Source organism: Amblyomma americanum, chromosome 8, assembly GCF_052857255.1.
Source record: "Amblyomma americanum isolate KBUSLIRL-KWMA chromosome 8, ASM5285725v1, whole genome shotgun sequence".
Lineage (NCBI taxonomy): Eukaryota > Metazoa > Arthropoda > Arachnida > Ixodida > Ixodidae > Amblyomma > Amblyomma americanum.
In genome coordinates this window covers 74,566,061-74,579,165 of record NC_135504.1, presented here as the reverse complement: position 1 = coordinate 74,579,165, position 13,105 = coordinate 74,566,061, and the positions used below count along the sequence as shown (strand labels likewise).

At 46.9% G+C, this 13,105-nt stretch overlaps 1 protein-coding gene across 1 annotated transcript in view; it reads right to left on the bottom strand.

The window, feature by feature from the left end:
• The window catches only part of LOC144101930 (protein 5NUC-like), an 84,159-nt gene that overhangs the window by 37,544 nt on the left and 33,510 nt on the right, over nt 1-13,105 (bottom strand). The window contains exon 3 of the mRNA XM_077635165.1: nt 7,177-7,402. Coding sequence (XP_077491291.1) covers nt 7,177-7,402 — 226 coding nt within the window. The remainder of the gene's footprint in view (nt 1-7,176; nt 7,403-13,105) is intronic.

Here is a 13,105-nt window from a genome sequence, read left to right as displayed (position 1 = left end):
GTGTAAATGATGTGTGCCGCCTCCTGGAGTTGTGCCTATCAAACACATACTTCGCGTCAAACGGGGAATTTTACCGACAAGCGAAAGGAACACCAATGGGAGCATCCATCTCTGTCGTCATGGCCAATTTAACAATGGAACACGTCGAACAGCGAGCCCTCAATTTATTCCGCCCGAAACCAAAGATTTTCCTCAGGTATGTCGACGACTGCTTCGCTGTCATCAAAAAATCTGAGACTCAAACTTTTCTTCGTCATTTAAACTCCGTAGAACATGACATTAAGTTCACGCTAGAGGCGGAACAAGAAAACTCCCTGCCGTTTTTGGACGTCCTCGTGTCCCGAAACGACAATACCCTTCAATTCTCCGTATACCGCAACCCACCCCACTCAGGCCGGTATCTTCACTTCTCTTCGAACCACCCGACAGTCCATAAAGCATCAGTGGTGAACACGCTGTTCAGAAGAATTGAGATACACTGCAGCACAGAACTTGACAGAAAAAAAGAACAACGCATGATATTCAAAGAACTCATCATGAACAGCTACCCAAAAGACTTTATTCAAAAAACCATCCGACGTCAAAAACACCACATTCTTCAAGAAATCAACGCCCAAAGACCAACGCCACCACCAAAATACGTCACTTTACCTTATGTCGGAGGTGTCAGCGAAACCATCGCCCGAATCCTGAAAAAATCGGATCTCCATGTTGCGCACAAGCCCACAAACACTGTTGCGCTTTGCCTACCTGTTCACAAAGACCGGCCGCCGAGAGAAAGAGCCCAAGGCATTGTCTACCAAATTCCATGCGCCGACTGCGACACAAGCTACATCGGCGAAACCAAAAATTTCAAAGAAAGAATTCGGCAACATAAGAATGACGTCCGCAAATTTGCAAGAGAGCGCAATCCAGTAGCCGAACATTCCGAGGACTCCGACCATAGAATCAACTTTGCAGAAACCCGCATCCTCGGAACCAAAACAAATTACCACAAGAGGCTCCTTCTGGAATCCTGGCATATCCAAACCACCCCGAACAATATCAACTGCACAAAAGGAAACCTGCCCCCAGTATATGCCCAGCGGCTTCGCTCTTCAACGCAACGAAAAAAAGTCGCCATTCAGCACCTGCCTGCAGTGCGCCAGCGTGACTAACAGCCTAAAACTCCTCCCCCTCCCCTCCATACTTAAAAGACGCTAGCTACTGCCCTCAGTCACCGCTGATGAAGGAGCCGAGTCGGCTTCGAAACGTTTTAAAGTTAACATTTTTGGTTGGAGATGTGCTGTTCATTATCAGTCTTCAAACCCAACCAGACAGGTAAATCTGTCAAAATGTTTAGTTTTCAAACTATCCGTGCAGACTTCGGGCTAGAAGCTATGCAGCTTGCGAAGTACATCAAGACCATGCAAGGCATCTCGGTGTTCAAGACACACCTGGAATTCGCCAAGATATGCAAGGAAAACAAGGTTGTACCCCCGAGCCTACGACTACGACGCCTGGTCCCCACACCGGAAGGACGAAACATCATCAACAAGGCAGAACAGCACCTAGTGACAGAACGGATACATGAGTGCGGTAGCGTGATTAGGAAGAAAGAAATCGACACCTTCTTTGCCCGCCGACCACTCGAGCAAAATATGCCCAACCTAGTGACGTCTATCGAGGCATTTGCCAAAGAAACCGCATCATCGGAAGCCGACAAACACCGCACCAAGCAGACAGAGAAGTTGTCGAAACTTCAACGCCGGCCCGAACAACCCCCATCGGACCATTCTGACCTGGTCGCCAACTTCTCCTCCTGGAAGCTCACAACCGCCGAAACGTCAATACTAGCCAAGGGACACAAATTCAACCTCCAGGTTAACAGACCCCCCCCCCCCCCCTTCCAGCAATCGTATATGCGCTTGAAGTCGGTATCCGGCAACTGGAACCTGGTGTACGAGAAGAGGTCAGGCTCAAAACAATAGGTGTACTCAATTTAGTGCAAGCCCACCGAAAAGAATCAAACCTAAATCCGGACGACATGAAAGCCCTGCAAGACCTCAAGACAGACACCAACATTGTGATCCTCCCAGCGGACAACGGTAACACAACAGTCGTTCTGGACAGACGGGACTACGAAGAGAAAATATCCACCTTACTCAGCAGTCGAGAATATGCAAAATTGAAGAAGGACCACACAACCACTACCCAAGCAAGGCTAAACAAAACATTGAAAGAAGTATTCGAAAAACAGCCCACCTTCGAAACCACTACCTTCAGTTATTGAGCACCAACGGATCGGCTTCAGCATTCTACGGCCTGCCCAAAGTCCACAAACCGGGGACCCCTTTGCACCCAATTGTCGACTTCCGGTGTTCCCCTCTTCGCTCGTCATAATATCTTCACAAACTAATATCCCCAATCGCAGGAAAAACAGCGACCCATATCCATCATTCCAGACACTTCATCGAACTGGTGTCCCAAGCCACCCTTGAGGCCGACGAATGCCTTGTCTCCTTCGACGTGGTGTCCCTTTTCACAAACATCCCCGTGAAGCTTGCGGTGGCCGCTACCCGTGACGCCCTACAACGCGACGACACACTCAGCGCACGAAACCCGCTGAGTGTAAATGATGTGTGCCGCCTCCTGGAGTTGTGCCTATCAAACACATACTTCGCGTCAAACGGGGAATTTTACCGACAAGCGAAAGGAACACCAATGGGAGCATCCATCTCTGTCGTCATGGCCAATTTAACAATGGAACACGTCGAACAGCAAGCCCTCAACTCATTCCATCCGAAACCAAAGATTTTCCTCAGGTATGTCGACGACTGCTTCGCCGTCATCAAAAAATCTGAGACTCAAAATTTCCTTCGTCATTTAAACTCCGTAGAACCTGACCTTCAGTTCACGCTACAGGTGTAACAAGAAAACTCCCTGCCGTTTTTGGACGTCCTCGTGTCCCGAAACGACAATACCCATCAATTCTCCGTATACTGCAAACCAAACCACTCAGGCCGGTATCTCCACTTCTCTTCGAACCACCCGACAGTCCATAAAGCATCAGTGGTGAACACGCTGTTCGGAAGAATTGAGACACACTGCAGCACAGAACTTGACAGAAAAAAAGAACAACGCACGATATTCAAAGAATTCATCATGAGCGGCTACCCAAAAGACTTTATTCAAAAAACCATTCGACGTCATAAACACAACATACGTCAAGAAATCAACGCACAAAGACTAACGCCACCACCAAAATACGTCACTTTACCTTATATCGGAGGTGTCAGCGAAACCATCGCCCGAATCTTGAAAAAATCGGGTCTCCAGGTTGCGCACAAGCCCACAAACACTGTTGCGCTTTGCCTACTTGTTCCAAAGACCGGCCGCCGAGAGAAAGAGCCCAAGGCATTGTCTACCAAATTCCATGCGCCGACTGCGACGCAAGCTACATCGGCGAAACCAAAAATTTCAAAGAAAGAATTCGGCAACATAAGAACGACGTCCGCAAGTTCACAAGAGAGCGCAATCCAGTAGTCGAACATTCCGAGGACTCCGACCATAGAATCAGCTTTGCAGAGACCCGCATCCTCGGAACCGAAACAAATTACCACAAGAGGCTCCTTCTGGAATCCTGGCATATCCAAACCATCCCGAACAATATCAACAGCACAAAAGGAAACCTGCCTCCAGTATATGCCCAGGGACTTCGCTCTTCAACGCACGAAAAAAAGTCGCCATTCAGCACCTCCCTGCAGTGCGCCAGCGTGACTAACAGCCTAAAACTCCTCCCCCTCCCCCGCGCCTTGGGCGACACAGCTGCCGTTCTTTTCACCCCCCCCCCTCCCCTCCATACTTAAAAGACGCTAGCTACTGCCCTCAGTCACCCCTGAAGAAGGAGCCAAGTCGGCTTCGAAACGTTGGGTTAAAGTTAACATTTTTGGTTGGAGATGTGCAGTTTATTATAAGTAAGACATCTAGTAATAACTTTAATATTTTGTGGGACAGACCTTAAATTCAGGATGATTGAAATAAAAGCGCAGAATAAAACACACCTTGAAACAAATAGGAAAACGTTCCAAAATATAAGAAAAACCATTGTTGCACTCCTACCTTAGCGAAAACTATAACTCAGATTCTTCAAGGAAATAAATTCTACCTCTGTACTTTTGTCCTCTATGTAATAATTTATCAATGTCTGCAATTTAAATTTAACATGTTTTTCATGACCAGAACGGCATTCAGGGTAGATAGAGAGAAGTGGGATGTGTTACTTGACCACGCAATCAAGGTGAACAAATGGAGGAGGAGCTTATGGTTCTTGACCAACTTTTCGAGAAGAGGACTGGTCTTCCTCTGGCAAGACATGTCCTCTTGTTGAAGTATTGAATAAGCACTCTGAGGCTCTCCCCTCTCTTTTTCACACGCTTTTTTTTGTGCAGTACGGCATTTGTTAGCTATATATAATTCTTCGTTTCGCGTCGGGTATGTAGAGAAGTGTTGTTCCTGTCTAGCCAGTAATTCTGAGGATTAATATTTGGGATATAAGGGGAAGCAAACCGTAGGCTTGGTCTGCCGAAAGTAAAGCCTATGGATGGAAATGATCACCGAGAAAAGGTGGCGGTGTCTGGCACAACACAGGAATGATTGGAGATCATTAGGAGGGGTCTTTGTCCTGGAGGGGATGCAACTAGCTGCTGCTGACGATGATGACGACGCTAATGCCTCCTTTTTACCCTCTTGAGAACTTCTGTAGTGAGGATGCCTCACACTGTCGTATATGCAAAATATGGACATTCATAAGAGTTAATTGGAGAGGCGTGGTAGAGGCTCTTGCTCTGAAGTGAGCGTAGTCAGGCTGATAATGATGATGACGGCCTGCAACCCAGTTTGCCTTCAGAGCCCTTCTATTATACCCATGTTTCTTTGGTGCAGCAGTGTCTTCCGAATCGTCAGGCTCTTGCGATAGCAGTGAACCACTCATCACGTGCGCCGTTTCTAAACTTCCTGTGCCAATCCGTTATCTCTACTGCGCGAGCTGCATGACCGCACAGGTGAATCACCGCGAAGCATTCAAGTTGTTGCCGGCTAAGAAGATGCGTGACGTGTACTATCTGAAGTGGTAATCGTGGAGCCTTAGCCAGGGACTAAAACCTTGTGGTTACTTGTTGCGCCAGTTCAATTCTATTTTTCTCTGCTTTTGCATTCATCAAGGTATAGCTGGGGCGCTGTTGGGTCTTGATAAGAATGTTTTAGAGATGGTATTTCGTGTTATAATACATAAATATCGTGCAAAAACTAAACAAGTGTTTTAAATTCGTCGCGTAGCTTCATGTAGCGGTCTTCGTACACCCCTCCTCCTCGCGTACCTTGGTCGTTGTCGGTGGAGCGCGTTCGTCCACTATCAAGTGACCGCCACGTGCACGCAGATCCCATACCTATCGGCGCCTTCGCCACGATCAGTCGGGGCACGCGGCCGCAGCAAGGCTGTGCCAGGTGCGTCAAAATAGCTCTCAGAAAAACATCCCCAACAAAGGAAAGAAGGAGGCCGAACGCACTTGAAAATGAGGTTGAAGGTACGCGTGCGAATGCCGCCCTAAACATCTTGCCGCACGACATATTTCAAGGGTCATCTATCTCTGACCTCTCTTTTAGTCTGCTACGTCGGTTGCGCAAAGCATCTGTTGCTGGCGCCTACTTCCAGGGACCAGACAGAGATCAAAAATGTTTTAAAGCAAATCATAGCTGACCACACCGCAAACACACTTTAGCGTTGCCAAAGTTCGTGCAAATCGCAGTGAAACAATAATTATTGCTGACACTTTATATGCCAAAGCAAAGTGCTCAGCGCTAGGAGGCATAGTGGAGGGCACCGCAATGATTTCGACCAGCTGGCGTGCGCCGACATCGCAGAGCACATTGCAGTCTTTTCGTTTCCATCGGAATGCGGCCGCCGCTGTTTGGAATCGAACCGGCGTCCTCGGGCTCAACAGCCCATAGAAATAATAAGAATGAGTAAGTGTATCATTAGATAGAAAAAATAAAAACAATGCAAATAGAAATGAAAAACAATGTTTTCTCATTCAAAAGCACGGAAGAAATCTCAAGTGCCCTCCGTAATTTTGTGCTATCAGCTTCCAGACAGTCTGGATTTCGTGTTTTGCTTGTTTCTGCTTTGCACAACAAAATAACAGAAAATGGGTTCGATTCAGGCAGACAAACTAAGATGAAGCACAAAGAATAGCACTAGCCCTGCCCACTCCCCGATGTAGCTCAGTGGTTACGGCGTTCTGCTACTCCGCGCTACTCTGCTTATTCGAACTACGACTACATTTCGAAGGAGGCAAGATGTAAAAGACGACCCTGTACTGTACGACGTCAGTTTGGGTGCAGAACCTCCGGTGAAGGACACTAATCCGGAGGCCTCCACCACGGCTTCTCTCGCAGCAACTTGCAGTGTTTCCGCAAATAAAAATACAGTAATTAAATACGAGAATGCTACAGAGGACGACAGAGGTCGCAGACCTTTTGCGATTGAAGAAATAAGCATAGAAGGAGGGCTCCGTTTTTGCAGATTGAAGCAGCTGATAAACACCGCACAGAATATCATGTTTAGCGAAAGCAAGCGTAAAGAGGAAGCAAAACGAAGTTTTTTTTAGCGGTTTTGATGGATTTTTTGGAGAATTTTGGAGAATGAGAAATTTTTGGAGCGGTTCTGATGGATTGTCGCGCAGGGTTGATTTGCCTCCTTTTCCTCTCCTTCCCCTCTTCGTAGGCACGTGTGCACACTGCCTATAAAAGCGGCACTGAATCTAATAAACACCAGTTGATAGTTTGCGCTCTTTCAGTCTCCCTCGTGATTTTTCCTCTGTGTCTTTTGTGCGCAATTCGTACCTACAAAAAAACGAAGTTCACTGGGAACATTTTTCACCGCGATGAATATGTGAGGTCCTAAATGCTTTCGCAAAGCTGCAGTTTTATGGATTCTTGGTAGGCAGGAAAATTGAGTTTTCTTTTTGCTGGAAGTTCAGTTGCCTGTCTCGTGACACCACATTTGGCAATATCCCTTCGTTGTTGTCGGCACGCGTTGCAAATAGTGCTCTAATGGCTGTTCAGTGGTCGTTACGTGCCGATGAGTCACGTGGAAAAAAATTAATTCGCCCGTCTCACCAATGAGTAAGGTCTTACCTGGCCTAGCAATGGTATTGGTTTCCGTGGTGACGACTCCCAGCAAAGCCACTTGCGTCCCTGATATGTTGTACACTATGTGCTTAGGCAGGGTGATGTTCTCGAAGAGGGGCTCCATGGAAGTGTTCAGGTTCGTCCCTAGAACAGTGACGTTCGCTTCCTTCATTTTGAGGAGGAATGGTGCCAATCCTTCCGGTCCATCGTCAAATTCGTGATTTCCAAGGCACTGTAGAAGACAAGTATTCACTCATTTAAAGGGAGAACGTTTACACGGTACGAGGCGGAAATAAGCAGGTGAGGGTGAGAAGTGAGATGATGATGAAGAATATGCTTGGGGCTGTGCATCGGTAAACTGCCATTCATGATCACAGAGAACCGGCCAAATGCACTCTGCCCCATTCTTTTGCTTCCAGTTATTTCAATGACACGGATCTGCGGTCACTACCTGCCATAAGTAGACGTATTCCCCTGCCACTTCTAGCTCCGTGCTACCAATTGTAAACTGCTGCTCCCTTCCGAGACTTTGAGCATTACTTTGGTTTTCTGAATATTAATTAATTAATTAAACGTGGTTAATTACATCCAGGTCGAAATCAAGAGGAAGAAATGGGCATGGGCAGGGCATGCATTTCGGAGGCAAGGCAACCACTCGTCCTTAAGGGTGACGGAGGGGATTGCAAGAGAAGGCAAGCTTACCAAGGGGCAGCAGAAAGGTGGCGGATGAGATTAAGTTGGCGGGGACACGGTGGGTGCAGCTGGCAAAGGGCAGGGTTAGTTTAGTTAAGTTTACACGGGTTTAACTTCCCAAAGCGACTCAGGCTATGAGAGACGCCGTAGTGAAGGGCTCCAGAAATTTCGACCACCTGGGGTTCTTTAGCGTGCACTGACATCACACGGGCCTCTAAAATTTCGCCTCCATCGAAATTCGTCCGTCGCGGCCGGGATCGAACCTGCGTCTTTCGGGCAAGCAGCCGAGCGCCATAACCACTCAGCCAGCGCGGCGGCAAAGGGCAGGGGGTAATTATAGAGTCATAGAAGAGGCCTTTTCCCTGCATTGGACTTAGTTAGGCTGTAGTTGATAAGGATGGTAATGATGATGATGACAATAATTTGCAGACCCGACGTTCTGGTCTATCTGTCTAGCTCATTGATTGATCATGCTTTGAAGTTCAAAACCTGAGTGACTTAGCAATGCGATGTCATCAGCGATTCGCAGATTACTAAAGTATTTTCTATTAACTCTTATCCCCTACTGTTCTCAAAATTGAATGTACCCATTCGAATCCAATGCCACGCAAAATCACAAGAGGTTTTAGTGATATACGTGGAAATTTTTTTAGCACGTACTGTTGGGCGAATGCATTCACCAATTTCCACGAAAAGGCACCGATGTAATTGTTGCATGTGTCTCATGTCTGTGTGAAATTTCTTTTTTGGGCGCCTTTTCATGGAGAACGAGAAAACGAGGCAGCGATACTTGCGGTGACTTACACAACTTGAATCGATGGTTTTTGCAAATGGGCTGTTTCTAATGCTTCCGCGTTGACGCTTTTCCACCGGTGACCATAGGGTGACCCATAACGAATTACCCTTCCTTTGTTGAGCATCAGAGAGTTTCGTAAGCATGTATATATTCTTATAATTTTAAATCAATAATTGTTAGTGGTGCTTAAAGCGCGCCCCCTGTTCCCTTCTGAAGCCATATTAACGCTCAATTTAGTTACTGGACAAGCTTCAATCGACCGAATTTCTAAATCGTGAGTCTGAAAATGCCTCAAAAAGTTCTATAAGGATGGTTGGTTAGGAGAACCGTCTGAGGCGCTTGGAGTGAATGTGCCGTTGCCCTGTAGCTCATACTGTGGGAGCTGCACAAAACACACCTGGAGAAGCTTCGTTACCTTGTGTGAATAACCTGCGGACATCGAGGACGTAGGCACCTGCTTCCCCCTTGAATGTCAATGGCATTCGAAAGGCACGCAGGGCTAGCCGGCCGGGTGTGACATTTGCGTAGGTAGCTGATTGCCCGATTTAGAGTATGAGCTAGGTGTTGGAGTGTTTCAAGGGCAGGAATAAATTGCAGAGGCTGTCGATCAAGGTTTACCAGTTTTTCGCTCGAATATTGGGTTTGAGGTCAATAGCTTCTACGGTGCGCTGCCTGCGAAAACTGACGTGCTTTGGCATTGAAGCCATTATCATTGTCAAAAGCACACTTCCATAGACACCTAAAGCACACTGTTCTTTCTTTTTAGAATCAGCAATTGTATAAAGGAATTTCATCTTGTGTGAGGCGGCGAGAGGGCTCTACGGTACGCCGTTGCACCGCCTGGTCTACACCGTTTGGTCGGACTGTGTACAGATTTCAATCAAGCGCCTATAAACTTCCCTGTTACCTTAACACACTTGAACGTGATAACATCTCACTGGAAGAAATATCCAAAAATAAGTTAATTAGTGTTTTGCCGCTCCTGCATTAATGTATGGTGTCAATTTTGTCAATTGTCAATTTTTTCTGTTGTCAATTTTGTGCGTATATTTTCTTACTTATCCCTACTGTATTTTTGCCCTTGTACGTTCCCGAAATTCGCAATGTATTCCAATGTTTCCAGTATTTTTCTGCATTTGTCATGAATAAGCTGTTTCCTCGTCATACTGTCGTGTAGGGCGTAATGGGGCTTTTTCAAGCCGCTGCATGCGGCTTTTACCCTTACGTCCGCTCTCATTCTGTATTCTGTGGAAAGAGAGAAATAAAGATTATTATTATAGTCTTTCTGGCATATATATATAACCAAGAACTACAGCGTTCCAGTGCTCCATATGGCAGCGACCTCTCTATGGGCCTCGTAAATGGGGCGTCAGTTGGAACGCGTATGGTCCAGGTGTGAGAAGAGACGGAGTGGCAGACCTATCTCTCGTATATTTCCAACGCGGTGAAATGGGAAAAGTGGAGAGGCGTTTGTTTTTGACCACGCGCGTGGCGCGTTCGCTGTCGACAGATTTTGCCTCTCATGAAGAGAACTTGAGATCCCAAAAAAGTTGAACGCTTAAGTTCAGATTTTCAGCTCGCCTTGTCTAGATTTCAGTTACAACAGGGAAGCTAACTTTTCTGCAGCTTCTCAGAACGCAACGCTGCATGAGAGCATAGCTAACTCTTCTCCCGAGGAGCCCTAGTTTCAAGGAGACGACAATCATCGAGCCACACGCCGCAAAAAGCAGGACTTCCTGGAGAAACGCAAAAGCAGTCCGCCAAAGCCAGTTCCACTGTTCCTTCTCTGTGGTCCGGCAAACTTGCGTCACTTTCGTTTGTCGCGAGGGCCCATGATTGTCTGCGCTTTGTGTCGCTTCGCGCACGTCCCAACGTCCTCCCCTCTCATTCCTTGTCCCTCATTCGGTACGACAGATTCGGCAGGAACAGAAAAAAATCACTTCCCTGCGCACTGTACTCCGACTGAATCCTTCGGAAACGTGGCCACTCCGCCTGTCTCGTCACTGGTGCGCGTTCAAAGCATTCAAACGTACTGCCTATGTGCCGGAGTTCCCGGGTTCGAACCCGACCGCGGCGGCTGCGTTTTTACGGAGGAAAAACGCTAAGGCGCCCATGTGCTGTACGATGTCAGTGCACGTTAAAGATCCCCAGGTGGTCGAAATTATTCCGGAGCCCTCCGCTACGGCACCTCTCTCTTCCTTTCTTCTTTCACTTCGTCCTTTATCCCTTTTTTTACGGCGCGGTTCAGGTGTCCAACGATATATGAGACAGACACTGCGCCATTTACTTTCACCAAAAAACAATTAATAATATTACTTCCTATGTGTCCGGACCTCTAACTCCGCCTCCTTCACATCTCGTGCCTCCCTTTTATCACCGTGGAAGAACCCAGCGCAAGTAAACGTGACGGAACCAACTCGCCCAGCAACGTACTTCGATGCAGTTCCTCCTTATCCTCTCACGTGGGTGCGGTGGACCGCTGCAGCAAGCTCTCTACATCCATTTCGCTGGACTCATCCTCCACATTCGGCAGCTGCAAGGGAGACACATCACTACGCCGCCCCTACCACTACCCAACACCCATCAAACGGGCGACTAAGTAGCTAAGGCCTGAGTCGGAAAATAAAAGTTATCTCTCTCTCTCTCTCTTTAAAACCACCACACGCCGAGCTCGTGCTTGTGTGTTCTTTGCAGAACGCAACGTTGCACAAGGGTTCAGTAGTTCCTGGTATATCTTAAGGGCAAAAAAATGCGCGGCTACCCACTACCGAACCTCCCACTTCAAGGGAAGAAAACTTGTGAAATGCGTCGCTACATTTTTCACCTGTGAATGGAGCAACGTCCATTGTGTGTAGAAACGAAAAGTTGTCGGGTGGATTTATGCTCTCTGCGAGCATTATGCCATGAAGTAAAAAAAAAACATTACAGCCCTGACACGACTCTGATGCTCTTTCACTTCAGCCCTCCTTCAAATGAATATGAGTGCTGCGGCTTCGAATGTTTATCTAAAATATTTTCACATTGCCAGTGTTGTTCCTCGATGCAGATGACTGAGTTTATTAAAGCCTATAAGGTTGATAATGGTATCCTATAGGCCAACACCGACCTGTGACTTTAGCAAGATGTTGTGGCGCTGCTGTAGCCTACTGAACCTACTGGACCAACTGGGGTTAGAAACTGGGGTTACACTAACCCATAGTAATTCATGTAAACAAAAGCTTTCAAGCTAGGTTTCTCATTTCACTCCGAGCATACAACGTCGCCCACTGGAAAAGAAAAGCCGGGTACATCTTACAACAAAGCGTTGAAGTATTAACGTCATTTAAAGGCGATGTATTTATAAAGCGCAACGATATGTGCTTACGGGAATCACCCCGCTCCCCTGTATGGACAAATTCTGCCGCATTCTGAAGTGGGCGGTTCGCATTCGTTTGGTTATCATGCTGTTTGAGAACCGCTTTTCACGTACATATGTCTAGGCTTTCTAGATTGATTGACTGCATTAGTGAGCGAATGAAGCTCACGCGCCAGCATTTCGGACTCCACGAGAAGCTTGCGCGATTTGGAGAGATATCCAGAGGATAGACTGCCTTTTGGCGGCAAGTCCGGCTTCACAATGCATATTTATCGTAGCATTTTAAAAATAGAACTTCGAAATGAGCATAGTTCCTTGCACTTATCTTTAAAGTACTCGCCCAATTAACGAACAGATGTATGCGCTGTGAAAGGAGAAAAAAAGCGCGAAAGCTTTCCTTGCATCCGTTTTTATGGGCCGCGTTCGCACCCTGTGCACCCCACCAGGAAAGAACTCCTACGGTCAAGTACCAGGGTGCTTGAAAGATGCGTATCCTTGAAAATGATGTTTCATACTTTAACGTTCTGCACTGGGATGTTCCCTGTTACGCTTCACGAAGGGACAATATCACAGCTGCACGTGAAATCATAAAACTGCTTTGAGAACTTTTTTACATGTATTCCCAGGGCCGTAAACCTGAGAATACATGGTTTACGTGTATTCCCGGGGTCGCAACCCTAGCTTTTACCCCCTGTTGGCTCCGGCGTCCTGGAGCGCCCCCTTTGTTTGCAAGGCTGTGTTGGTCTTTAAACGAATCCAGAAAAATTTGCAGAAAAAAGGCGCGGTATACATTCGATGCAAGAGAATGTGTTATGAATCTCCTGCAGGCAGAATTTTTTCAACCCGTGTGGTGTAAGCACACTTATCGTACTCTTATTCTAATTCCTAGATCTATCGAAGCTGGGCACCTCTCCAAAGAGTGAAACGTCATTTTTGATGTAATTATATTCGTCGGTTGTTCTGTAACTTTTATTTGTCGCTCGGGGCACAATGTTCCACAGATGGCCCACGTGATTGGCCAGCCCTTACAAGAATGGTCTAGAAAGTCTATAGATTTCCTATAGACCCTATTGCCCTCCTATAGACATTTA